A 27,666-nucleotide genomic window follows, 5' to 3' on the forward strand; every position below is an offset into this window, starting at 1 on the left:
TTCAGCTTACTTGAGCAACGCGTGCTAAATACCGATACTTTATTCACTTTATATCTATTGCCGATGTTCGTTTGTATCGACAGATTTAATAATAATATTAATGCAGATGTATATAGTACATTTTTACTGTACTTAATGTTCTTTACACAAAAAAATAAAGAAAATCTAAATGCAGATTCAAAATGTTCACAGCATTCATTCAAACAGACCAAACATCAGCAAACAAATATGTAGACACATTACACCACAGGCAAACACAAGAAGTACACAGTATGCCACATAAACAGTGATCCCAAAAGAGAGCAGTCCCGTTGAGACAGAACTGTAGTTGTGTTTTAAATGATTCGAGAAGAACATTTATCTCAGTAAACACAGAATAATTGTAATCCAAGCATCAGCAAGTCAGACATGATTGTCTATGTTTGGTGTGCACCGAGAGGTCGAGAGCATCAACACAATAACAATGCAGCGAATTTCAGTCTGCACTGTTGATACTGATCCAGAGTAGATAGCACATTAGCAAAAAAGAAAAAAAGGGGAAAAGGTGATGGTGTAAATCTAGTGATGAGAAAGTGCAAAAAGTGCAGCGGAGAAGATGATGCAGATATGACTGTCGACGAAGAAGAAAAGAAGCGTGGTGCAGGAATAAAAACAACTCTGAACAAGAGGCAGGTGGCGAAACAAAAGTACAGATAAACAGATGACATCCAAATCGACGAAAATCCACGGGCACAGGCAGAGAGAAGATCGACAATATATATATAAATAAATAAATAAATAAATAAAAAAAAAATAATAAAAAAGAAAAAGAGTTACCTCAAGCCAGTTAGGTGAAATTTTCATCAACATTCATCAAACAGGAGCTATACACAGCCTGCAGACGATCTAGTATCTGAAGTCATTCGCAAACTCATTCCTTGCTCACACCTGATATCAAGCATCTCTGCTTTTTAAATGTGATACTGTAAGTAAAGTAAAACAATATCAGTTCCAGCATCTTCTTGCATTTGGGAGGGTGGGCTCAAACAAAATACTTGAAGAGAAAGGGATAGCGTGCACGCGGTGCGCTAAACAATTTCGCACATCGCTTCAGCTTCTCTGTCTCGGCTTTGCTATTCAGACAATCGATGAGTGAATAAAAGAAAACATTGGATCTTACCACGTTTCGAAAGATGGATTGGGATGATCGGGCAATTCCAATTTTTCGTTTACCTTTTTCAAAAATTTAAATTTTGTTTCGGCTCTATAATTTCTCGTCTGAAAGTCAAGTTGCCCGAAATCAAGAGATTTAAAATTCCCATCTGTATTATTTTAAACATGTGGTTATTGTGTTTAGAGACAACAAAGCATTTTCAGTACTTTTTTCTTTTGCAACTAAGTGCAGTTGTTACACACGTATTTTAGGGCCACTCCATTCTTTCAGACTTGCATTAATTTACATGTGATCCTGCTCAAGCAGTCTGACCGAAACTATTTAATCGAAAAAATAATAACAATGTTAACTTATATGTTAACTCATATAGCGCTATATCTCGGCCCTATGGGCAAGCTCACGGTGCATTACCAAAAATCACACACAAACGGGCAAATATAACATGCAAACGTGTCTATGGAATGCCACATGGGAGGAAAGCTATGTATCCAGAAGCTGCTCCCAGCTTGCACAATTCATTCGAAAAACTGTACTTCACGTTGAAACTGTTTCTATCCACATCACAGCTCCAGTCAAAAAGCAAGAGATCGACAGGAGACCTAAATCAACGGATGAGACAAAAAATGATCGACATCAGTCCCATCGAGCAAGTTAGGCAAAATATACCTAAATAAACATAACGACATGCATGGGATTCTGAATAAAGTAAGAAAATTATTTTGTATCATGATTTGTCTCGATCGTCTTTATCTTCATTGAACTTTGAAGTTTCATTCAATAACATGCGATAAACATGTAAACTGTAAAATGATATAATTATTTGCGAAATCTTGAATAGTTTGAATTGAATTTACTGCCGCTTTAAACCTCGGCGAAGACGAGCCGATGACTCGTGCCGTCCACTTTAAAAAAAAAAAAAAAAAAGAATCTGCATGAAAGTTAGACAATCCAAGCATTAGTTCGTGATCCAAGCTTTTTCTAAGAGGCAGGACATTGAAACTAGCATTTCACATCGCCTTTATTATCACGTACTTTGGTCGCTATTGCCTGGGTGAAATAGATTGTTGTTTTGTTGTTTTTTCTTGGGAGAGCGAGAGAGAACGTGAAGCGGTTGCGATATATTGTGGTGTGCCGTTTATGGCATATAACTGATGCAACCAGTGAATTATTTATATTTAAAAACATCGAGAAGACTTCTGTGTTTTAAGGGTTCAGAATCGGCTGAAGGATTAGCTTTATTGACGACGTACCGATGTAACCATATTTTAAACACTATACTTGCACTCGGCAAACAAACCATCCAAAGAAGCCAGCTTGCCAGTAGATGAGTTTTCTGTCACTACACAGCCAGTTTGGTTTCTTCTTCGAAGCATGCAGGTGTCTAACACGATAGAACTGCTCCATTATAGTCGACTGCTTTCACATGTCACACTACTCCCCAATCTCACAGCTCCCTGTCGAAGGAAAGTCCAGAAAAATTTCAACAATAGGCTCTCCGTATTCAAAACCGGAACGGTCTTCGGAAAACCGGCAGACTTTGAGCTTCAGCAAAGATTAGAAAAGCGTTTCCGTTCGTACAGTTTTCACTTACCGAGACAAAGCAGAAGGCTAGACGAGGCGCCATCTTGGTAGCTAACCCCGGCTTGGGTATAGTCATATACAGCGTAGTAAAACAAAATCCCTGTTGTGAAAATCCCTCAATTTAATTTTATGTTATTTTGGTACAGTAAGGCACTCTTAAAAGATTGACCATAAACATATTTGAATGGCACGTTCATTACATACTTCAGAGAGCTGGGCGATTAAGATGGCGTCTCGAGCCTTTCAAAAGACATCACGTGAAAACTTTACCATAAACCTTGAAAAGTTGACAAAGTGCGCCTTAATGAAAATGATATCTTTGAAAACTGACATTGGAAAGTTGACCTTTTGAAAGGATAAACCTGTCTTAAAGTGTCTTTACTGGCTTCATGATCAGCCCTCGTGGAAATTTCGGGGTGTGACGTCTTACAACCTGACTTTGTTGTTGTTGTTGTTGTTGTTGTTGTTGTTGTTGTTACCCTCCTAATTATCGACACTCTGAGTTCACCGACACCTAGAAAACAAAGCATGTCCAGCGGTTTAGACTGATGTTGTACTGAAAAGATCAACATAAGAGCAGCTTACAGATCAGTTACATCAGCTGCTCCTCCCCCTTTCCCACATGACGACCCTGCGAAGGGGTGGTGAAGAGGTCATGCTGTGCTGGTCTACGCCTGGTACTGTCCACAGCGGTGTTTAGACTGGATTACCACCAGTGTTTGCCTTCAGTTATACTTGTTTTGTGTCTTTGGAAGGGAATTGTCCACCTCGAACTGGAACCCCATCTCCCCACTCCCACCATCGTAATCTGTCCCATTCACTCTTTTTAATGTCCATTGCTGTTAAGGTGTCGTGCCCGCTAGAAGACTCGTGACATAAAGTTTGTAGCATGGAAGGTGACAGATATGTGAAGTCAAACAAGCCACAAAGATCAAACGGTTTTCTGAAGAAAAAAAAAACAACCTTTCTCTGATTCCCACTTTCTTTACGTCGCTTTTGTTGCATCAGCTCTATCCACAAACGAGTGAACGACGACTATTTTGTGACCTATATATACATGAACACACACACACGATGCGCAGATTTTGCAACTGAATACTTATCAAAAAATGCATGAACCAATACACTGACAATAAGTTCTGGTGCTCAACATCTTTTTCAATGAACAAAATAAGAAAGTGCATAATGATTATTCAGTCGATGGTAATAATTAAATTAGTCCTGTCCTTTCAATGCCTTTTATCTTCCCTGAAAAATCGGATGCCCATTCACTGCAGACCGGACGGAAGGAGGATACGATTTTCTAACGTAGACTTACATTTTTAATGAGCCTCCGACCTAGGTCACGTGATCCAGCAAGTGATTCGAGAGACCAGCTACATCCGTTTTATCTGAGCATGCATCATGGCTTAAGCTGCTCCAAGTTGATAGGGTTCTTACTGTAAGCACACGCATGTTCTGAAATGTTTTCTATAAATGTCTGTTGAAAGAAACTGTATATTTAACAATTTAATTCCAATATATATATTATACTGCAATGCAACAACACAATGGACATGTCTGGGCTTCGCCAAACACTTATTGGAACTATTGAATAGGTTTCATGCGATAGCTAGCGAGGCGACAACTGTCTATCTATGTCTGTCACTGTGACGTCGAGTGTACTATAGTCGCATAGTTGTCAACATGGGCGTATCGAGCTGTGTGGTGTGTACCATTATAATGAAGTAGAGAGTTGCGTGGAGTACACTGTTATATTGACGTAGCGAACTGTGTGGCGTACACTGATACAGTGGTCGACTTAGCGAGCTGTGTGGAGTACAGTGTTATAATGACGTAGCAAGCTTTGTGGAGTGTATAATGACGTATTAGCGAGCTGTGTGGAGTACACTATTTTAGTGACGTAGCGAGCTGTGTGGAGTACAGTGTTATAATGACGTATTAGCGAGCTGTGTGGAGTACACTATTTTAGTGACGTAGCGAGCTGTGTGGAGTACAGTGTTATAATGACGTAGTGAGCTTTGGGCGTGTATAGTGACGTAGCGAGCTGTGCGGTGTGTTTTGTTATAGTCATGTAGCGAGCTGTGTGGAGTACACTGTTATAGTGTTTTGTTATAGTGATGTTGAGAACTGTGTGGAGTACAGTGTTATAGTGAGGTAGCGAGCTGTGTGGAGTACATAGTGATGTAGCGAGCTGTGTGGAAAAGATTATTGTGACAGCGAGCTTCTGTAGAGCAGGGTTATAACAACCCAGTGAGCCTTGGCGAAGACAATGTTACAGTGACGCAGTGAGTTGTGTGGAGATCAGTATTATAGTAATGTAGCAAGTTGTGTGGAAGACAGTGTTACAGCATCATAGCGAGCTGTGTGAAGAAGCACAGTATTTTCGTATCCAAAACGCAGTAAATTACACTTTGGTGATATACCTGTCAACTGAAAGCCTTCCTCCACTGTGCTTTTTGTGCGCGTTGCTAGTAGGTTACTGTTATTGATGTCATTATAGTGTGAATGGGTTACTGGTGTGACAATATTATACATAGAATCTTGAGTCTTAAGCGTTGGTCTACCTGTATTGCTGTGGCTATTCTACTTGCCCTCGTTTTTTTTTTTTCGCATGCTGTTTTGTCGTCGATCATACTGTCTCCGTCGTGTTTTGTACTCTATGCTGATTGCTAGAGATACAATTAGCAATCACCACCCGAAGTAGTGTCCGTATAAAGATCAAGCTGTAATGGATGCTTCGAGAAAAGTGCAGTTTTCGAAGGCAATCTAAAACACACACACACCTGTGTGTATCCAGACTGTATACACATTCTCTCCTGGTTTCAAACGAGGTGCGTTCCTAGGACTATCGTCGACATCGTAAGTCGAAGCATACGTACAGCTTGTCTTCAGCATCAACTAGTCAGGTAGTTTCCTTTTCTATGCTCATAAAAATTTCAGAAATACCAAAGAGCACAAAGCATCTTAACAACAAGAACACCACCACCACCATATAGGTGGTCTGCGTTTATCATAGTTTTAGCCTTTCTTAGGTCTTAAAAGAAAACCCTGCGGCTCGCGGAAGGATGTTTTTGCTGCGTCAGACGATCGAAAACAACGTAGAAAGATATTTGTGGAGGAGAACTGAATTGTTTAAACTGTCGTAGGCAGTGAATAGTCTACTTACGGGGGAAATTTGGGCATTCATGACTGGAAACTGTCGAGGGCGATAATCTGTTCCATGGATCGTCTTACATCTCTGGAGCGGATTCGGACTCCACAGTGATCGATCTAGATTCGCACTCATTTTTATTAAAAAGGTCAACAGGTAATGAAAGGGTCATCAGCGAGGTCACCAGACGACAGCATATGACAGGAAATGCTAAATAGTTGACTATTCGGCACAAGATGCCGTCAGTTCTGAGAATCGATATGAATGGCAGAGTTAGCTTTAGGCGTACCTATCGTGCTTTTAGAGAAGACTCTCTGTATGCGCCAGTTCTGCAAGGGAAAGAGTTGCATATTTCACGAAGAAGCAGAGTTCATTAGTTGAGAAAACATTCTGTTTAAAATATACGTTTTTATTGCTCACAGTTTTACAAAGTTGGAATATTATCCAACTACAGTATTTTTTGCAAGGATGAAAGAAAACGAGAGACAAACTCTTTCACTTCTACGATGATCTTTTTAAATTACAGACTGGGCAATATTTAACTATGGTCAATACAGATTGTCTTTTGATTGTTTTACGATACAGAAGAATGGATTTCAAAAGCCAAAGCATGCATACATAAAAGAACTGTGAACATCTTCAGCATCACGTAAATATTATCGTACATGTATATTATTAAAATGGACAGAATGATTGTATGCTATAATTAAAACAGTCCACAATTAAGCTCCTTTTTCACTTCTTCACCACCGATGACAAGATGGTGATGATTTCGTGAACTTGATCGACAGATATGCATGTTTGAAACTTAAGAGTTCATCTTACTATAGCATTAACTATAGCTCTTAGATAATATACTCGCCCCACAGCAACGAATTTCTCACACTGTTTAATGCCTTATGTTTGTTGAAGCAGACTCTAGTTTCTCTGACCTTGGAAGGTTGGATACCATCACTTTTCGTGCTGTATAGATGAGATAACGATGAAATCCTCACACTGCTCATGTCACACAGAAAAAAAAAAAGAATCTCTCATAACCTGAGCCCGTCAGACAAAGTGGGCGTTTCCACCTAAAGACCTTCGGGCTATAGCAAGCACCTGCTTGCATCGCTCATTTCAATGCACTCATATCTAGTAAGATAAAATATCCGGCATCTCTCTTCAGAAATGTGAATTTTGTAATCAAGGAAGTTTAGAGTTTCGTTAATATAATCGAAACTGAAGCTGTATCATAAGCACTGTTGCTACTGTCTTACAGCTGTTTTCACCGGGATGATGTCATGCCTTCTCAGGGGAGCCAATCGTTTTCCGCCGTTCACTTGACCTCCATGCGCACGTCTATCCAGGCGTGGAAGGAAAAGTCAGCCATTTTGATGGGTGAAATTTCGGTGGCAGTCGGGATATAAACATGGATAATACACGTTATACAAAGGGATGAGATGACAATAATGGTCACAGGCTCAAAAACTGATTTACTGTGGACATATTAGTCCATGTTTCGTTGGATTTCTGTGTGGACTAGCACTGCTAAGTGTTAACGTTCTCGCTTCCTGCAGTGCGATTTGCCTGGAGTTTCAGCCTTAGCGACTTGCTTTTCGGGCGAAGTCCGGCGGAGCTCGAGTCGCTAGTGCATTTATTCAGTGCGGATGTGCTTGGACATTGATGTTGAATTTGTCTGCAGCTTTGTGATAAAGGATAGTTCACAGTAATCTTGAAAGGAACGCCTATTTAAGCTTTAGTCCATCAATTATAAATTCAAAATGTCGGCCGCAGCCAGAGTTCCTCTTCAGACGGTTCATGAGTCTGTCACTGTTGATCGACATGTAAGTAATTTGTGTTTGGTGATTTATTTTTATTACAGTATTATCAGCGAAGTTCTGTTTAAGTGTTTGTAAAATGTACACTTTATGCCGGTAATCATATACAATTATTCGATGTTACAGGGTGGTGACGATGTCAACCCAAGCATTCTGCACCCTTCTGTGCCAAGAAATCGCTCAGATGAACCGCACATTGGCAAATATCGTCTTATAAAGACCATTGGGAAGGGAAATTTTGCAAAAGTCAAATTGGCCAAGCATGTACCAACAGGGAAAGAGGTATTTTTTAAAACACCGATACAGTTTATAAAATGATCATCCAGTCACTGGTTTCACTTTCGTAATAATGCAGTGGTAATTTGGAACTGTTTCTCCAAAAAAATTAAGACTTTTTTGAGCAGGAAATGATCTCAGCAAAAAAATGCACTATAAATTGTTATCATCAATTACCATTTGTTCAGTATGTTTATTCAGGGGAAGAAGTAATGGGATGGTAATGGTTGATTTTGGGTCTTTTAAACATTTCTGCATTGACAAAAGCCGTTTGGTTATAATTATTTAATGGATTAAATGGGTTGACTTTAACTTTTAACTGGACCTTGTCCCAGACAACCATTTATGTAATTGGTTGTTTAATCTCAGTTCTTATAATATTCAAGCCTGAACATTAAAAATGAAAAGGGATATTAGGGAGTGAGGTTTTAGATCCTTGCTTTTCTCGATGCCAGTTTTCTTTTTTAAAAGTGGTACCCATTTCTCCCTCAATGCATAACCCTCTTTAAAGTCAGATATCCATTCCCAACAGTTGGGATGACTAGGAAAAGTTTGTTGCACCACACAGGTATTGAACCAGCACTCCTGACTGTTAGAAATCAGTGCTTTAACCACTTGGCTATGTGCTTCCCACTTTGGAGCAACACAACAATGCAAAACAGTGATCTAATTAAGCAAATTTTATGGAAAAAAATGAATTTCAAGGGGCAAAGCAAGATTTGTCTGAAGTCTTCCTTTGGAACATTTAAAAGAAAGATTTCTTTGACTGGTCTTGATATTATCATTGATGCACCTCATGACAGCAACAATTATAAGAAACAGAAAGGTTAATTAAGATGTTGACTTTAAACATTTGCCAGAAACATGAAAACACTCATGCAGCTCCCTCCTCCCCCATTATTTTCCCCCAAAAAATCCCCCAGAAGCTTGGTTCAAGATTTGCATGCTTTTTACTTTTAACTGAATTATTGAGTAGTCAAGCTTTCAAAATTTAAAAGTTATCAATTGATTATCACATCTTGATAGTGTCTTCACCAGTAAAAATCTTAAATAAATCTGGGCTTATTGGCATAATTTAAAACTGCCAACTACTACTTACAAAAACTGACTAAAAAAATACTTTTTCTAGACACAAGTCACAGTACAGATAAATTATTGTGAATAATAAATATGTGAACATATTATATGGAAGCAAATTTTAAAAAAAAGTCTTTTTGATAAATTATGTTCCTATCCACTAATTTCAGGCAAAAAAAAAAATCTGGTCAAGAAGACAAGTTATTTACATGCTTAAATGTGTGCTATTGCTTTTAACATACTTTTTGCAGGTGTAGAATATATATTTCACAGCAATTCATGGTGCATCCATACTGACTTAACTCATATAAAAATATTCTGACAACTGACCTTAATAAGTGATAAAACTAATGAATGCCAAAAAGCAAAACTTGGTATGATGCTGTTGAATTATGCTAGTAAAGGACATTTTGTTTAGAAATTTGTGTCTGTGCCGTGACAGTGATATTACTTACACAATGATGGTAAGATAAAAGAGAGCTGGGACAAAAGTGAGAGGAAGAACAGCATAGGGGCATCTTTTGGCAAGGAAATAAGAGAGAAATTTAGTCAGTAGATACATTTGCTTCCGTGTATATAATTCACATGTATATAGTTAATAAACAACGCTAGTCTTAAAACCATAAAATGGTGTCTATTTTGTTGTTGGGATGTCCAGCTGTTGAAAATGTTCACTTGACAACATGTGCCTATATTGCTGCTTTCTGCACTTACTCAGCTGTGCAGTAGGTAATTTGTAAAATTGCGCTTCTTGTTTACTGTTCGCATTTACTACACCATGAAAACATTGGTATAGCAAATGATTGTATTGATAGGTTGCTCTTCCTAATATGCTGCAGTTACCATTTCCTAGAAAAGGTGAATGTTGCTGGGTTTTTATGTTTTACAGACCTAGCCTCTATTACATTTGTGTAGTACTGTATTGATTAGAAGAGCATGTGTAAACACTCACTCATTTATAGCTGTATAGGTTTGTTAATTTTTGGTGGGTGTGATTTCATGCGTCTGGTTTCATGCATACATATGCATTCATGTGCAGGTTGCAATCAAGATCATTGACAAGACTCAGCTGAATCCTTCAAGTCTTCAAAAGGTTAGTAAGAGAAAGGACTAGTGTTTACTAGTGTATAGACTTCCATGTTTCTTTGGGAAAATGAAGATTTAAAGGTTGGTTATTTTTACTTAGTACACAGTTCTTTCCAAACTATTGGCCAGGTTCCATAAACAGTGCTAATTTATAAAATTTGAACAACCCCATTGTACGCAGACAAAGTGCAAAGCTGGAACATCACAAATTACCACTGATCCACCTATGTGGCTGTTGATTGTAATCTTGGTCTTTTGTGATGTGAACATTTAAGTTGAATCATACCATGATGCCAGGGATTCTTTTTTTGTGCATATTGATTTTTATAGATCTTTATCTCAAGAATGTTTGAGGAATTTTTAACATTATAGTCTTCGCATTCTGAAAATGAATCACGCTTAATTTTATATTTTCACATAGAAAGATATTCTTTTGAAATAGAGGTTTGAGTTTGTGAATATCATGTGTAAATCTGAGTTTTCCTTAAAATGTTTGCATAGATGAATTTTTCTTTTGCTGTTTTATTATTGTCCATGCAGAATTTAGATGCTACAATATACCACTCATTAAATATAATTGATTAGTTTGGATATGAACTTGTATGCTAATTGATAGATATTTTGAGAAGTTTTCAAATTCATCATACCCCTATTCCAAGTAGTTTGCCATGATATAAAATTGTCAGCAAGTGTCAATAATGACTCCGAATGTTTTCTTAAATGGATGCTAGTATATTGGGATAAATTTCCCGCAGTACTTTATTTCAGTGGTTCTCAAAGTGTGGTCCGCGGACCACTAGTGGTCCGCGTGCATAGGTCAGGTGGTCCGCGGCTGCAGTCATCATATGTCAGCAAAGTGATGTTTAAAGTGATGCATTACTCGCATTAACATTTTAATTACAAATAACGAGGTAGCTTTATGTCAGCTTATTACTATACTACTGTCACAAAAGGACATTTAGTTTTGAATTGTAATGAAACAAATGCGGCAATTTAAATTTGAAATTCATACTACTGAGTGATTTTTAGGCCTTGCTGGTCCGCCATATTTTTTACTTAAGTAAAGTGGTCCGCGGTCCGAAATACTTTGAGAACCACTGCTTTATTTAACCACTTTTTCTTGTTCTCTCTGTTTTTACACAGCTTTTTCGTGAAGTCAGAATTATGAAGTTGCTGGACCATCCAAATATCGGTAAGTTTTGTTGATACACTTATTAGTAAGAATTGATTATCGAGAATAGGTTTTGATGTATGGTGCTTTTATGTTCTTAATGACACCATGCCATGCAAGCATAATCTCTGACTTAGGTGAAAATTATAACAATGTATGAGTCAATAGTGCTTTTTAGTGACAAAAAGTATGCATTGAGAAGGACACATATTGCAGATATGTTGAGTCATCTTAATTTACCTCATTAAACTCACCATGCATGGTTGTGCCAGCTGTATTTATATTAAACTTTGTCAAGGTTGGACCTGTTAAAGAGGCCTTTCAGGAAATTATTATTTGTAAGCATATGTAGCCAACGTATTTCATTGCAGAAATGGACTTTCTTGCTTATTTGAAGTTAATAGTTTTTGTATTTTACAGTAAGTGCAGATCTGCTTTATGGCTGGGGAGTCAAAGCATATTTCTTACTTGATTTTCTTACTCTGAAATTACAAATTTCAATTTCAGTTAATTTTTGACTATGAATGATGTGTGCTGTTTGGGAATTCAGTACTGGTTAAGTAGAATGATGCAAGCTATAATTGTTTATGGAAAAAATTGTAGAAAGATTTGAGATACTAAATATATAGTTGAAGGCATTAGTAAGTGTAAGAATATTGAAAACTTTCTTTCAGTGAAGATCTTCGAGGTCATAGAGACAGAGAAGACACTTTATCTTGTCATGGAGTATGCCAGTGGAGGTATTGATATGGTTTTGTTTGTTTTAAAAATAGTTTTTTTGTCACTCACTGAAATAATTTTATAACTGGCTGCCCAATATTCTGCCTGTCATGCAGATCTTGTTGAACCTACTATAATGAGATAAGCTTCAACTTTGCTATCCAAATGAAATTTATTCTCGAAAATGGCTTGTTCACAAGTATTCAAATAACAACACTACTTTTCTAAAACTCTTAAATCACATTACCCGCTTTTCCCTAAGTAACATTTTATTTATAATATTTACACATCTATCCATCCCTAATGATATCATTAAGCTTTAGAAATAAATTATTGTTTGACCGACAGTGGTGCTAGACTAGCAATAGGAAATAATAATCGGCACGTAAACAACTAGCAAGGTTCATTGATCCATAGACTTTTTAGATGATTTTATTCAGAAGCTGCTGTCTTAATAAGTTAATAACTATTTTACACATACAATCATTGTGAGATTTTGGGGGCTTGGCGTTAGAGTTGATTGTTAATTTTTCTTGTATATTACTAGTTAAGTATACATGTTTGAGGTACACTACATGTTGGCATGGATGTCTATGTAAGGAGTTCTTAGGAATTGATATTTTTGCGTCACCACCCATTGTACGTGCACTGGGCCCTTAATCATGAGGCTAACAGTAAATCTTGTTACTGGATCATCCTGGGATCATTTTTGTTTTTTTGGAAGCACTTCAAAATGCAAAGATCGCTTTATTTTGGCAGCAAGGCTGAAGTTTCTTAAATGTTAGGGACTATCATGTGTATAAATAAATGTCAGTGTTTATGATGTGATTATTATTAAATTTAGTAAGATGTTGGATTTAATTGGTCTTGGTGCACACTACTGGAAATAAGTTGTAAGATTATACACATTAGGAATTTTAGATGTTTTGAAGTAATGCCAGCAATAATTCTAAAAGAATTGGAATCTGTAACATGAATTTAGTTCTTTTCTGTGGCACTTAAAATTTAATAGTGAACTAAAATCCATTCAGTTTGTTGTACATACAGCAGAGAGTTTTTTTCAAAATGCAATTTAAGATCTGTATAATGGCTTAACTGCTAAATTTTATACCTTAGTTCATTGCTGACATACAGGAAAACCGGTATAATGGAAATACAATACATTCCTTTATCTTGAGGGATTAAAAAAAAAAAAGACTTAAACAACAAGCATATTTGATGCTGATGAAGAAAGTAATGCATCAGATATGTATTGCAAATAGTGGCTTATATATTTTTGAATTGGTTTATTTGACTTTCGGTGAACAATCTAACCTGTCTAAACAATTATTTATAATAGCGGTCAAGGGATGTACATGATTGTGTATTGTGGGTATGTTTGACAGGTGAGGTCTTTGACTACCTTGTAGCCCATGGAAGGATGAAGGAGAAGGAGGCCAGAGCTAAGTTCAGACAGGTATAACAAGTACTTGAAAGTTATTCAAACTAGGCAGTATTATTTCTACTGTTCTGGGCATAACATGGTTTGATGCAGATTCAAATTTTGTCAGAAAGGACTTTTCTTCCCTAGTGAAGAAGGGGGATGTGTCCATTATAATTTAATGTTTATTTTTAAATAACCATTTTGAGATTTAATTAAAGAAAATCTTGCTGTCTTATGTTGCAGATTGTTTCTGCCGTTCAGTATTGTCATCAGAAGCACATTGTACATAGAGATTTGAAGGTAAAGTTACGCCAGTTTCAAGTTTAGGAAGTGAGGGGCTTTTGCACAGTTTTACTTGTGGTTTGCATATATTTTCTTCACTAAATTGAAAACATTAATACACTTGCAAGATTATGTTTTAAAAAGCCCACTTTCCCAGAAAAAGACCCAGAAAGGAAAACATCTGGCTGTTGTGGATACAGAATAACATAGAAAAGTACGTCCTTAGATGATGGACAAAATAAGAATGTAAGAATTCAATCTACATTTAAGAAGTAGCTTGACAGAATTGGATATAGCCTGTTTATGCTTTTATTTCAGGCAGAAAACTTGCTGCTCGATGGTGACATGAATATCAAAATTGCGGATTACGGTTTTAGCAATGAGTTTGTGCCAGGAAACAAACTGGACACTTTCTGCGGGAGCCCGCCTTATGCAGCACCAGAGTTGTTTCAGGGTAGGCGTCTCATTTGATCCTGTCCACCATTTTATTTTGCAGGCTGAAAATGTGCTCCTTGAACGAGACATGCATATCAAAATTGCCGATTACGGCTTTAGCAACGAGTTTGTGGCGGGACAGAAACTGGATACTTTCTGTGGTAGTCCACCCTATGCAGCACCTGAATTGTTTATGGGTAGGATCCAGTGGACATTCTTGTGACAAGAACCTGTCAGTTCTGTTTGGGTAGCAAAACAACTTCAAGGGTGATTGGAGCATTTAAAAAAAAGCAGGTTTCAGGAATGTTCTTGAAGCCTATAGCTTTACCAGCTTGCAGTTAATTTAGAGCTTTTTTTAAAAAAAGTTTGATTCACAGATATTTTGCTGGTTCTTTAGTTGGTTTTGATGTTTTTTAAGTGGCATATTGAGTTATAAACGGTATAGAATCATCTGCACAGTACAAGTTTTTCTGATCCTCTGAAAGGACTTTTAAGTAATTGTAGTACAAAGATTTAGAGAGAAAACAATATAATAATAGCATAACTGGTTGTGCTTCTAAAAAAAATAATTTGCCTCCAGTCTGCTCCGAAGTTGTTTTAGGGAACTTCATAACAGAACTGCCTGTTCCATTGATGTTCTTAGCTAGAGTGATTTAGACATAATTAAGTGCTGTCTCGTTCATTTGGTTAATTTGACTTTTTTCTTTTCTTTTTTTTTTTTTGTTTGTTGACTTTAAATTACATTTGTATTTGCTCTCACTGTTGCCTTTTTATATATTATTTGCATGTTTTCAAAGTCTTCCACTACCTTTCAGTACTTACTATTTAACAGATTTCCTGTAAGTTACTGAGCAGAATAGTCCTGTGCATAAATTTACAAAATGCTTTCAGAAAACCATTTTTGCATGGATGCAGTGCATTGAAATTAAAATATGTCCTTGCTGTTGGTTTGAAGTTCAAGAATAAAAGAAAAAAATGCATTTTTTAAAATGTGTAGGTAATGCTAGGAGAAGAAAGAAATCTAAGCTGCTTACATGTCATTCAAACATTGTTTTGAGATTTTAAAATATTGATTTAAGAGACTCTTTTATGATGTGGATAATAATAAGTGAAATCTGGTTGGTTTGTTTTTGCTAAACAAATTTTAAAGATACTCCATAAAGGTAAAAGCAAGAGAAACAGTATGTTACGCTTAAATAATAAATATTGGTGTTCTGAATCATGTCCAATCAAAATTTGGGGTTGCAAATGAATCATTTACTTAATTCACCTTTAAAAAACAGCTTCTGGCTGATTTATGTAGGCCATGATGTTTGCTTACTTAAATTGGCTTTAATGTGTGAGGTAGTGGTATCTACTGGACAAGAAAGTGATGTTAGCAGTTTTATGGTAGACCCATTTGACAAAAATGTCAAAGCTGTACATTAGCAGTTTTGCTGACTGGCCAGCATGATCATGATCTAGCTTGCAATTGTTGATAAACATGGACAGCTTGCAATCTGCGTAAGTGCATAGCTTACAAGAAAAGTAAAGTCCCAAGTTAAGTCTTACTTTTGAGAAAGCACTGGCTTCATTTGTACGAAAGGTATACAAATTCTACTGCCAGAACAACTGGTTTTAATGCAAGCAATGCCTGAGGAGGTTCGTTAAGTTTTGTAATTTCTTTTTTCGATTTTTCACACACAGAGATAATTGGCATAATGCTTCCTCCCACAGCAATTGAAACTAAATGTTACTTTTCGTAGCATTATTCTCTGTCATATTGGCATTTTCCAATTTGCAGTTTTGCTGCATGATCTCCAAATCCACCATACCAAAATTGTTACTATCCCTGCTTAAAAGATTGACAGCTCTCTGGCAGTTGGTCAGTTTTGTCACTTTACCAACATGATGACTTTAACTTCCCTAAACCTGTGTTCTAGAAGCGCTTGTAAAGAAACAGTCCATTTTACAACTCGAATGTTTGATCAGACATGATTCAGAACATCAGTTTCTATCACTTGACCCATTTCCCTTTTTCTTTCCTGTGAGTTATTCGGGTATACAGATACTCAGATTTACTTTACACCCTTATCTATATAACCACACCAACTCCATAATCCGTAAGAATTTAATAGTAAAGACTAAACTTTCCTCCACTGTTCATTGTGCAGTTTCTTAAAATGGCATTTTCATCTTTGTTGTATTCTTTAAAATGTAAAGTTAAGTTTAGTGATAATCTATAACATTTGTAGTAGAGTTCACGAACCCTTTTTGAGATATATTTTGGTTTATATTCTTAAACATACTTTTTGTTAGAGGAAACATCAAGATATATTGGTCCATTTTGCATGAATGTTTTTCACTCATTTTTTTGCATGTTTATGCTTATGTATCTAATCGTAACTGTTGTTAACGTATAAGAACTAAAAAAAAATTGAGTCATGAAATATAACATGAAAGTTTCATTGCACTTGGGCTTGGGGCAATGGAGAAAGATGTAAATGGGTGGGCAGGTGGAGAATTTGTTTCTTCATGTAGTATTATGAGAAATTACAAACATACCTAAAGCATAATCTGAGACTGTATAAATCATACATTAACTTTTATAAAGCAGACATTAAAAATAGCAATGTATTTGTAAATATTTATGGTTTTAATTTATTTTTTGTTTGGCCTTGGCTTTTAGGCAAGAAATATGATGGGCCAGAAGTTGATGTTTGGAGTCTGGGAGTTATTCTATACACACTTGTCAGTGGGTCACTTCCCTTTGATGGTCAAAACCTCAAGGTATGTCTGATTACAACACTATTTAAAGGAAGAGTGGCTGTATAAAGGAGCAAACAGCAAAATGAAGTTATGCAGTGAAAAAAAAAAAAAAGATGTTACAGATGTTTTTTTTTTCAAAAGTGTTCTCAGATTGTTCCAGAGATTTTGTGTGAGAGATAGAAATGTAAGTCACAATTGCAATAGGAGAAATTTTTATAATGGGTGTTTATGCTTGTGTTTTAAAACTGATATATTTTGATACTTTTTCACATGTCCCTCCTAAGAAAACAGATTAATTAAAATTTTTATACAAAGGCATTTTGTGAATTATAACATAAACTCGTCATTTTTATCTTGCATGTCTGGCTCTGTTTGACCAGTCTGTTATTGTATGTTTTAGGAACTACGGGAAAGGGTGCTGAGAGGGAAATACAGGATTCCTTTCTACATGTCAACAGATTGTGAAAATCTTCTTAAAAAATTCCTTGTTTTGAATCCTCAGAAGAGGTTAAGTCTTGAGGTAGGTGTGTCTTTTGATATTGACCTGTTAATCCTTGAGACAAATTCAGTTCATAGGATCAATCAAAAGAGTAAAATAACTTTTAGCATGCTGCAATCTGATCTAGGTGGTTTTTTTTAATCCAGTTGGTGATATTTTAAAATTGTTTATGATAATGTCCAAGCTTGAATAAAATTGGACTTTAAAAAAAAAAAATCTGAAAGTTTTGTTAGATTTAAAGAAATTGTTACGTAGCTATGTAATATTCCGTTGTTTGATAATTATTTTGCAGTTTGACTTACAGATTTTACTCAATTTATCCTGACTTCCTGATATTTTACTAGAGCTGAAAGTGCTAAAGCAAAATTCAGCAAAAGCAGAGCTGTTTACTCGCACAATTTTCCATATTTTCTATGGAAAATGAGACAAAATAAGAAACATGGAAATAAGATTAAAAAATTTATATTTTTATGGATGTATCAATCTCTGGCTATCGGCTTTAAGCACAATAAGCCAAGGCAGAGAAGCAAATATTCCGTCTCGGATGTAGAAACTTTGTATGGACAAAGCAGTTAAGCTTACTTTATTAAGTATATTCGTTTGAACAAAGAAAAGATGGTATACAGTTTTTTCCTGTTTGTTTTCTTTCCTTTATTTTATATATATGATATATGTTGTTATATCATTATTTTAAATTTTATTGGTCAGTATACCTATAATACTGTCAATTTAGAATATGGAAAATTTATTCGCTGAATACTGATGTGTTTAGCAGCGTGTAAACAGCTCTAAAAGTTTATATTGTCAGAGGCCATGTCTCAGTTATTCACAGTACTCCTCTATTTTTGATCCATCAGCTGTAGATCTGTGATTTACAGAGGTGTTTATTTCTGAAAAATAGTGTGTTGGAAAAATATAATTACACGAAGAAAAGCAACTTCAGAAAGAAGGAATCCATGTATGGGCATATTGATATGTCGTAGCAGTGGACACATAGACAGGTTAGCATAGCAGCATGCTAAAAGTTAAAAGACAATGGTAGGGAGGGAGCAGAAGGATGATATAGCCACCATAATATAACTTTCAAAGTGATACCCTTTTTTTTTATTAAAAAAAGGTCCTTCAACATTTAATTTAATCTAATTTAAAAAGGGAATATTGTCAGATAAAGAATAATTAAAGAGATTGTCAGTCTTATTAACATTTTATGACATAATACAATCGTTGTGCAATTTGAATGGTGTTTGTTGATCAAATTTCTTGTTGACTTTTCCCTGTAAAACAAGTTTTCAGCACAAACACATACACCTGGATCAGACTAAGAAAAAACTAAGTAGGCTATTTAAAAAAACCCAAATGAATTCCCCTTTCAATTGTATGAAATACTTATTGAAATTGCAAACAGCATATTTTTCTAATTTAATCTAAATTAAAAAGGGAATATTGTCAGAAAAACAATTATTGAAAGGACTGCGAGTCTTATTAACATTTTATGAATAATGTTTAGTTTGTTTAGTACTGCAGGTGACGCTGTTTCATGTAGAAATAAAAACAGCTAATGTTTTGGAAAGAAACATCAGGTATCAGCACACTCTTTGTATGTCTCTTAAGTATTATATCAACCTCTTTTCCCAAAATAGTCAGCTCTTTGAAGAAAGGGAGCGTCTAGTGTCGGCACAAATATTTCTATGACAAAATCAAAGATGGGTGTCACTTGCAGTGCTTAATATATTAAACTGTAAGACAAGTTCTTGAAAAGGCACTTTATTCCAGAAGGTACATTTATTCACTTCTTGAATTCACTTGTCATGTATTCTGGTTTGTTTTTTCCAATTTCTGAAACAGACTATAATGAAGGACAAGTGGATGAATATAGGTTATGAGGATGATGAACTAAAACCTTATGTAGAGCCTCCTCCAGACATAAATGATCCAGTAAGAATAGGTAATGTTGGCTTTACATAATTTGATTTGTCCCATGGCAGTCCATCGAGCCCCTCCCCTCCCTTTTTTTTTTATTTCTTGTAATGTCTTTTGGTTTCAAACCCACTACTTCCTTATAATGTCTTGATCTGGAGGGAGAGGACTTTTTGCATGCAGCATGCTTGTGTCGCTGTAGACAAGCATCATGATCAGGACTCTGCACCATTTCTTCTGCAGGAGTCGGCATTGCAAGCTGACCAAAAAGACATCATTTGCATGTTCATTAAAATTTTCAGAAAGAAAATGAAACTCGTAAGACATGCTGGTCTTATTTTTCTTTTTTTTTTTTTTTTTTCAAAAATAGAAATGAGTGAAGAACAGAAGCTGACATCAAAAGTTGACATGGTGTAAGACTCATGATGCTTGAAAGTCATCGCCTGATTGTAAAGCATGTCACAGCCTGCTGTGTGAAGCCTCAGTATCCCTAGCTGACTAGAGAGTCCTCTCACTCCATGCCTGTTTAAATGTTGTCTTTATGCTTTTACACAAGGACTGTTTGTCTTCTGATCAGACCATAATGAAAGACCGCTGGATCAATATGGGTTATGAGGATAAAGAGTTAAGACCATACAAAGAGCCTTCAAAAGACGATCTTGATCAAGGGCGGATAGGTAAATGTGGTCATGCTCTTGCTAGATCCCTCTTTGCCAGTGTTCCTTGCTTATGGTATTTCTTGGGCAGTTCATCCTTGAAGTCTAAATTGCAGGTATTTTTAAATGATATTGGCCAGTTTTGACTAGTAGCATCACAGAAATGAAAGAGTTTTCATGAATTACATCGATATTCACGTCTTTTTAAAAAAAAATATACTGTAATGTTTCTGCATTGTGATAAGAGTAATTGAGCCATTTCAAGACTTCTGGATGAAAGCCCACTGTCTAAAGCTGAAAACTGTGCTTCAATGTAGGTCCTCTTTTGTGCATTCTCTACTTTTGGTCAGAGCTGTTATGGCCAAGATATTTTTTTAAATTGATTCCCAGCACACCGCTGGCAAATTTGACTTTTACTAATGGTGAGCCATTCTGTCCTTGTACTCATATGACTGTTACACCAATGTTAACATTTTCTTTATAAAGTTATTGATTTGTATTTTCCAAAGAAATATAACATTTATATTATTATGTAGTGGTGATGCCTTAGATTTGCTTGTGTGACAGGCTATTGATTGCTAATAGTTCATTAAATTTATTAATTAAATTTAAAGACTATTTGACATGATAAGTGATGCTTGAAAAAGTGCTTACTTTTTATAAAATTTCATTGTAAAGTTATCACATAGATAATATCAGATTTGTTTACTTTATTGATGTCACACCAGAAGTTAACTGCATCATCACAATTTTAGATGTTTATATTGCTCAGTGTATAGTTTGTCATTGATATACTTAAGTTTAGAAATAGAGATGGAAAAAGATTTGGGTTATAGACTTGGTTCGGAATCCTTTCATCTTGTGCAGGTAGGATTAGTAGAAAGAAGTATGATAACAAATAGGAGAGGGTAACACTAATAATGACACTTTTTTTTTTTGATTGAGTGCATGTCATCTTGGATTATGTTAAGTTGCTGTCACCATTGTTTCTTATGATTGGTGTAAGGTGAACTTCATTGCTGTTACGTTAGTAGTGTACAGAGTCGGTCTTAGCTAAACATCTATTGTAGGTATTTTTATAACATAATTTTATCGATGTTTTACTTTATGACAGGCTAAGCTAACTGACTTTTGTCAGGTGTGCGAACTGTTACTTAAATATGTTTAAAAAATGGGATTATATACTTAAAAATGTTTCTACTCAAAACATTTTAAGGGCCTTTAATAGTATAAAAACTAGGTTGCCTCATACAATATAGTGTTTCAAGAGAATCTGGTCGTCTGTCCACACAGTCTGCTCATTATCTGGCTTACGCAGTATATTGTATAATCACATCTTTGGCTCCAAATAGTAAAGTTTTGCATGTGTAGACCTGTATAAGAGTAAGGGTTTTGCAGTTCATGGGAGATCAGTAAAGGTGACAATATTTTTAGATATACTGGACCTGCACTTTGTCTAGAGCATCTTTTCTGGGGTTTTATATCAGGACAAAAATCTTGTAGTCATTAGGTCTCAGCAATCCCTGTTGAATGATGAACTATGGGCGCATTGGCAAATACCTTCACCAGCATTCAAATGAGCATGTATTTGGTGAGTTTGAATAGCTTTGTAACAGCTACCTTCTTCCAGTTGTTCTGCCTCAGTGAGATTATCAGGCAGGGATTCACCCGAGTATTTCACAGATCTTTTCTCTGAGCCATTGATTGTTTAGGAACATGTGACAGAAAGTGAATATAATTAATTTTATGACTTTTGAAACAAAGAAGAGACCTTTCTCATTTTTTGTGTGTGGGTAGCATTTAATATAGAAACATTTCTAAAAATACTTTAAAGCATTTGGCTTCATTCCATTTGTGCCTTATGCTCTTAAATGGCCCTTAAATTATTTTGAGCTGTAGGGTTGAATGTAAATTAAATATTTTTTGTGCGTTTCTTTGTTTTTACACGAGAGGGCTTTGTCATTGAATGCTCTTATTTATTGTTGAAATATTTATTTCTTACAACTGCCATATTCTTGTAGACTTTATGCTTTTGTGTATTGTGCAAAAATCATGTCTTAGATTTTTGTGTTAAAGTTGTTGCAGTTACTATTAAGTCAGTGACTTGTGATCTTGAAATATTTTTGGTAAACATCAGTTTCAAGAATATTGAGTAATTTAAAATCAATAATATGCTAAATGAAGAACTGTAATAAGAGGCTTTACATGATATATAAGCTCAACAATTTTGAAGTGAGAAAAACAAATGAAGATATGGAATTACTTGTAGCTGCTGCTGAGGTAAAGTTTGTGATGAGTACACAAAGCAAGTTGTGAGATTGTGTGAAATGTTCCTGCTTCAGACATGATGATTAACATGGGATACAGTCGCAAGGAGATAGAAGAGTCGCTGCGCTTGCAGAAATATGATGACATTCATGCCACATATTTGTTGCTGGGTAGACGCACATCAGATGTGAGTGTAAGCACTTAATTACTTGCTTCATTCTCAGTCCATGAATTCTAAAAGCTCAGCTTTAACTGATCTGTTTCTGAAACCATTTTTTTCTAGTTTTCTGTTTCCTTTCTCACACTTCTATCATATCTCCATTATTTTATCTTGAATTGGATCCTCTCAACAATATCTTCTCTCTGTGTATGCATGTATTTTATCTGTCACCATGTCTTTTTCTCAGCAGACCGTTTGTGCTGTGTTTGATCTGGATCTGAAGATATTTCTTACAACTTCATGTCTTCATAATTGTTTAGCTTTTACCTCTCCAGTCTTGCAAAATAACTGCTGAACATTGGTAGTCTACAACATAAACCTGAAGACTGATAAGTCTTCTATGGCAACAGTTAAAAATAGATTCAGCATACCCATAGGAGATATTTTTTTGTTCAAGTTGAAAGCTGATCATAGGGAAGCAGGAATGTGTGAGAATGCCATGAGAAGCTGGTTTTTCTGTTCTTCTGTTTTTTGTCAACTGTATAGCATTTGTAGTGTTAACTAAGCATAAAGACATTTGTTAAAAAGCAAGTGGGTAAACATAAGTGGTGGGGGTGGGGAAGAAAAATGTTTAAAAATAATTTGAAATACTTTAATATAAACTTGATTACTTACATCTCAGACCATGTCCCACTTAACTATGGGTTTCTAAATAATAATAATAAAGTGAATTTATATAGTGCTTTACTTTTATTATCAAAGGCTAGCTCAAAGTACTTTTACAAAGAAAAAAATGAAACCATAGACATAATAATAATGGTCTCAAAACGGAATTCATTGTGTTCATATGTTGAGAAGAAGGTGAATACTATCAGCATAGATGCAGTCACTACAACTCACTTCCGTTACCAAAATATCCATTTCTAATATAAATAATGAAACTGTGCTCTCTGTTGAATGCATAGAAAGTACTTATGATAACTTAAAATATAATTTTTTTACTTTTAATGAAAGGTGAATGAAACTGTGAAAGTCAGAAAATGCTCGCACAGCTGTGGTACTTTTGCAATAAAATGGTTGTTAGAGTAATTTACGGGGAAGGGGATTCAGACTATGTAGTACGGGGTGTGATTTTGAGGTTTTGTATCAGGCATTCTCTGAAAGATGCCCTTTAAATGTTGATATAGAATAATATAGAGGTCAAAACTGGAAAGATATTTTGAATTTATTAGTAAAGAAGGTATAAGTTATCTTTATATTTTGATTTTTTCAATCAATTTTTACAGCTTGAAGGCAGTGATCGTTCTGGCAGCAACCTTTCGCTGCAGCAGATCCGCATGCCATCGAATAGGCCTCATAGCGATAATAATGCTCCTAGCCAGTCTCCGAACAAAGTAACTCGTTCACAGTCGGCTACAAGCAGTTCTGGCTCTCAGAAACATCGGCGTTACAGCCATGGCGGCGAAAACAATGGTAATAAGCTTAATAGACAGCAAGGCACATATGTTTCTTAAACTGCTTTCTGTTTTTTGATGGTTTTGTTTAGTACATTTGAGTCTTTAGAGCCTTGTTGCCTCCCTCCCTTTGACAAATTTTCAAATTTAAAACAGGACACAGTAGCAAGTTTTTTATAGGTAGTGGGAGTGTGGTGGATATTAAATGCATTTCTTTAAGGAATTGTTTTGTAATTTGAATGAATTACTGAGAGTTATTGGTCAGCAGTTTTAGTGATCTAAATGGTTGACTTTTCTGACAGAAAAGAAATCCTGTCGCCTTTAAATACAAACTGGCTATAATTGCCATTGAGTTTCAAGAAACAATGTGAATTTCATTTAAACTACTAATTTAAATTAATATTTTATTTTTTAATTTTTTTAAAGTTTTTCTTTTGTGGGGGGGTGGGGATTAGGAACATCAAGCACTTCCAGTACGCCAGTGTCTGCACAAGGATCTGCACGGCGCCAAAACACCATTGACACAACAACTACGAAAGAGAGTGCCCTGACAGCACGCATGTCAAAAACATCATCTGGAGGTTCAGATACAGTGGAATCACCTAAGGTAGGGATCTGCCTGCATGCATAGCAGAAGTGTGTTTATGTTAAACAGTGCAAATTATCAGAATGCCATGCCCTGCCTACAGTATCTGTCATACATAATGTTAGAGCACGATAAATCATTAGAATGCTATGCCCTGCGTACAGTATGTCATACAAAATGTTACAGCACACCAAATGATTTTTGCTTGCAGAATTATTAGAAGGCATTGCTGTGTATACAAAATCTGTTCCACAAAATACTATTTTGTTTTGTGCATGTATGTGTGTGCATATGTGTGTACATGCTTGCATGAGAGAGTAAATCCCCTTTACCACCCACCCCTCCCAAAACGAAAAAATGTGTGTGCATCTATGTTCATTTAAATAACATTACAGATGTAAGATTTCAAAGTCATAAATAAAGTTTTGATGACGCTTGTTTTTATTTGTTTAAATCCTATAAAATTTTAAGATTACTGCATAGTAAAGGCCACTACAGCCTTGTGCAATGAATTTATATCACTACACGATATCTCCAGATGGCCGGCCATAGCATTTTAAAGAATGACAGTACACAGAACTGTATCCATGGCATGGATTCCAGTCCATATATTCTTGAGTTCTAACCTGAGGTTTTTTTTTTAACCCATTATTGCATGTTAATTTATTTGGTGGCTTGTTTTACTGTATTTTTTTTAAAGATTGCATTATTTACATTTTTCCTTCAGTGCTGTAACCCTTGTTCAGAGTTTAAAGCATACTGAGATATTTTGGATCCATTTCTAATTCATGCTAGATATTCTAGATTCATGCAAGTTCTACCTTCATAGTCACCTTGCTATCTATAGTATGCTTATATTAAACTTTGGATCTGAAAAGATAAATAATAAAAAAAAGTTTTGTTTTATCCATATCAGGCTCTAATATAAATATAAAATACCGTTTTCAGTCAGGACACAAGCTGACCTTTGAAAACAGTGTTTTTATAATGTTTAAAATGGGATTTTCTTGACAAATCATATTAGAAATTTGTGGAATGCCTAGCATTCATCATTATGCATGAATATCCAGTTTTTTGTTTTTGTAAATCAGCTGTTGAGTACCATTTCTGATGAAATAAGGTGACATTGTTCTGGTCTACAAATATGTATTTTTATACAGAGGCTGCTAGTCTTCAATATTTTACCTGCTAAAAAGGTTTTTAAAAAAAAGAAGCCAGTTCTTTCATTCTTATGTTTATAGGGTTAGTCTTTTGCCGTATGTGTGCTACAGAATTGCCATGTTTTACACATTTATAGAATATAAAAGTGTATATTGTTTAGTGTGCATGATCTTCTTGACTAGGGATTTGTGTGAATAGTGGCTGATGGGAAGGAGTAAGGACAATGATGTCATAAAATCTTGATTTTTTTTAGAGTAGTTTAAGCAGGAAACATGCAGCAGTGATCACTAACCTGTCCGCTTTGTTTAAATGCACTAAATAAAGCATTGCTTTTGATGTGAAACTCCGGTGCTTATTTTTTTTCTTTTAATATGCACCTAATTATTAGAAAAGAATTGTGACCTGTTCTTTTGATATGTGTTGAAAAAGAATGTAGTTTTAGATAGCACTTGAACTTGGTAGCACTGTTTTGGGGCTTTGTATAAGTTGATATGATAGTGCAAAGCAGGGTCTAGTTTTTAGCAGTTTCTTGTATACACCAGACCACAGTGATTTGTGACAGTTTTAAATGGATGCTGGAGGTTTCTGACAGGTTTTTGCTGATTTTAATATTTTGTTTTGATGCAGAAAACTGAAAAGACTGCTTAGGTCTTCAGGAAAAAATTTGTTTAGTTTTGAAGACTTTAACCTAAAATACCTTGTAAATTTCAGTTGTTCCATCTTTGCATGATTTTTTTATCTGGCGACTTGCATAGAATTCATGCTAGCTTTCCCCTCTGGCACCTTATCCCAACAACCTTGCACTAAATCTGTTGCTGTAGAGCTGTAGATGACAAAAGTAGATGGCCTGCATGACCTGCCTGCATTAGCATGTTGCTTTCTCAATTAGATACAGTCTGGGCGGACCGGCATGAATCAATCTGCCTCCAGCAGTAAAGACAGTATGTCCTCTTCTTCCACCACTCAACCCAAGAACCCCTCCAAGGGATCCATAGACTCACCAAAGGTAGGACATGGTTCCCATACCAACCTTCCTTGCCCATCCTCCACTTGATTTCATTTTGTCATACCACTGTGCTTGCACCAGGATTGCACCTATGTATTCGTCATGTGGTGTGGCAGTTCTCACCAGCAATGCTAAAATTGGCTGTAACCAGGCAAGAAGCATTTCCATTTAAAAAAAAAAAATCTACATAAAGATATAGATTTGTGGAAGAGTAGGAAGAGGCTAAATAGACTTAGCTGCTTGGGTATTATAGCTTACCTGTCATGAATAGAGTTACAATTTTAAAGAGGCACAGAAGGTGTATTGGGAGGCATTGGACTGGAAAAAAAAAAGTTCTGTAATCAGTATTCATTTGGTAAAAGCCGTGATCTTGAGAGTTACACCGCTGACACTGTTGGAACTTATTTTTTAGGCAGATTGCTTACTTTTGAGAGAGGTTCTTTTGAATTGAGATTTTTGTTTTTCTGTTTTGCTATTCTGAAACGGTGACATTTACCATAGTCTCTTTTTGCTTATTTGGACACAAGAGAGAGAAATATTACAAATTCTTATTTGGAGCATTTAAGTTGGATATTTTGTAATTTGGGCATTTCTTTCTAGTCCTTGGAATATTTTTTAAAATACCTACAAATGGTTTTGTAGTATTTAGGATTTAAATTCTGGAGTCATCCAAAAGTAAGGAATGGTTAGCAAAAATCCTTCTGGTGAGAACTTGTTTGGACATTGGTGTATATTTGCTTCTCAAGGCAGCTTTTATTTAACCTCCTCACTTGTGTCGTCTTTTTTCATTCTTTTGCATTAGCACTTTTTCCCATTTAATTGCAAAAGAAGATGTATTTGTAAAGATCCTAGAGAGCTAAAGGGAAGCGTTATACATAAAGTAAGGATGTAAGATAAAAGAGTTAGACTAAATGGTGCAGGTAAATATAAGGCAACCCACTAAAAAAAAAGGAACACATCCAAATCTAAGCATAAACTAAACTAAAAGCAAGGCAGATGTTGCAGTACTACTACAAAATTCTGTTGTTTTAAAGAT

General features: G+C 35.6%; 1 protein-coding gene across 14 annotated transcripts in view; it reads left to right on the forward strand.

Moving 5' to 3' along the window:
• The first annotated feature begins 7,194 nt into the window (after positions 1 to 7,194).
• LOC112570849 (MAP/microtubule affinity-regulating kinase 3-like) overlaps positions 7,195 to 27,666 on the forward strand; it is a 31,384-nt gene continuing 10,912 nt past the window's right edge. For 5 of the 14 annotated variants that reach the window (XM_025249501.1, XM_025249508.1, XM_025249509.1 and 2 more), the window contains exons 1-15: positions 7,196 to 7,711; positions 7,832 to 7,987; positions 10,098 to 10,151; positions 11,288 to 11,336; positions 11,990 to 12,055; positions 13,421 to 13,491; positions 13,702 to 13,758; positions 14,059 to 14,194; positions 16,844 to 16,944; positions 17,324 to 17,443; positions 19,268 to 19,367; positions 22,338 to 22,456; positions 23,710 to 23,896; positions 24,333 to 24,484; positions 26,514 to 26,630. In XM_025249501.1, coding sequence (XP_025105286.1) covers positions 7,649 to 7,711; positions 7,832 to 7,987; positions 10,098 to 10,151; positions 11,288 to 11,336; positions 11,990 to 12,055; positions 13,421 to 13,491; positions 13,702 to 13,758; positions 14,059 to 14,194; positions 16,844 to 16,944; positions 17,324 to 17,443; positions 19,268 to 19,367; positions 22,338 to 22,456; positions 23,710 to 23,896; positions 24,333 to 24,484; positions 26,514 to 26,630 — 1,548 coding nt within the window. In that variant the 5' untranslated portion in view covers positions 7,196 to 7,648. Of the gene's footprint in view, positions 7,712 to 7,831; positions 7,988 to 10,097; positions 10,152 to 11,287; positions 11,337 to 11,989; positions 12,056 to 13,420; positions 13,492 to 13,701; positions 13,759 to 14,058; positions 14,195 to 14,236; positions 14,373 to 16,843; positions 16,945 to 17,323; positions 17,444 to 19,267; positions 19,368 to 19,916; positions 20,017 to 22,337; positions 22,457 to 23,709; positions 23,897 to 24,332; positions 24,485 to 26,513; positions 26,631 to 27,666 lie in introns of all 14 variants that reach the window. The other 9 variants (XM_025249506.1, XM_025249510.1, XM_025249512.1 and 6 more) reach the window with 7 other exon arrangements.

The sequence above is a fragment of the Pomacea canaliculata genome, linkage group LG8 (genome assembly GCF_003073045.1).
Source record: "Pomacea canaliculata isolate SZHN2017 linkage group LG8, ASM307304v1, whole genome shotgun sequence".
NCBI lineage: Eukaryota > Metazoa > Mollusca > Gastropoda > Architaenioglossa > Ampullariidae > Pomacea > Pomacea canaliculata.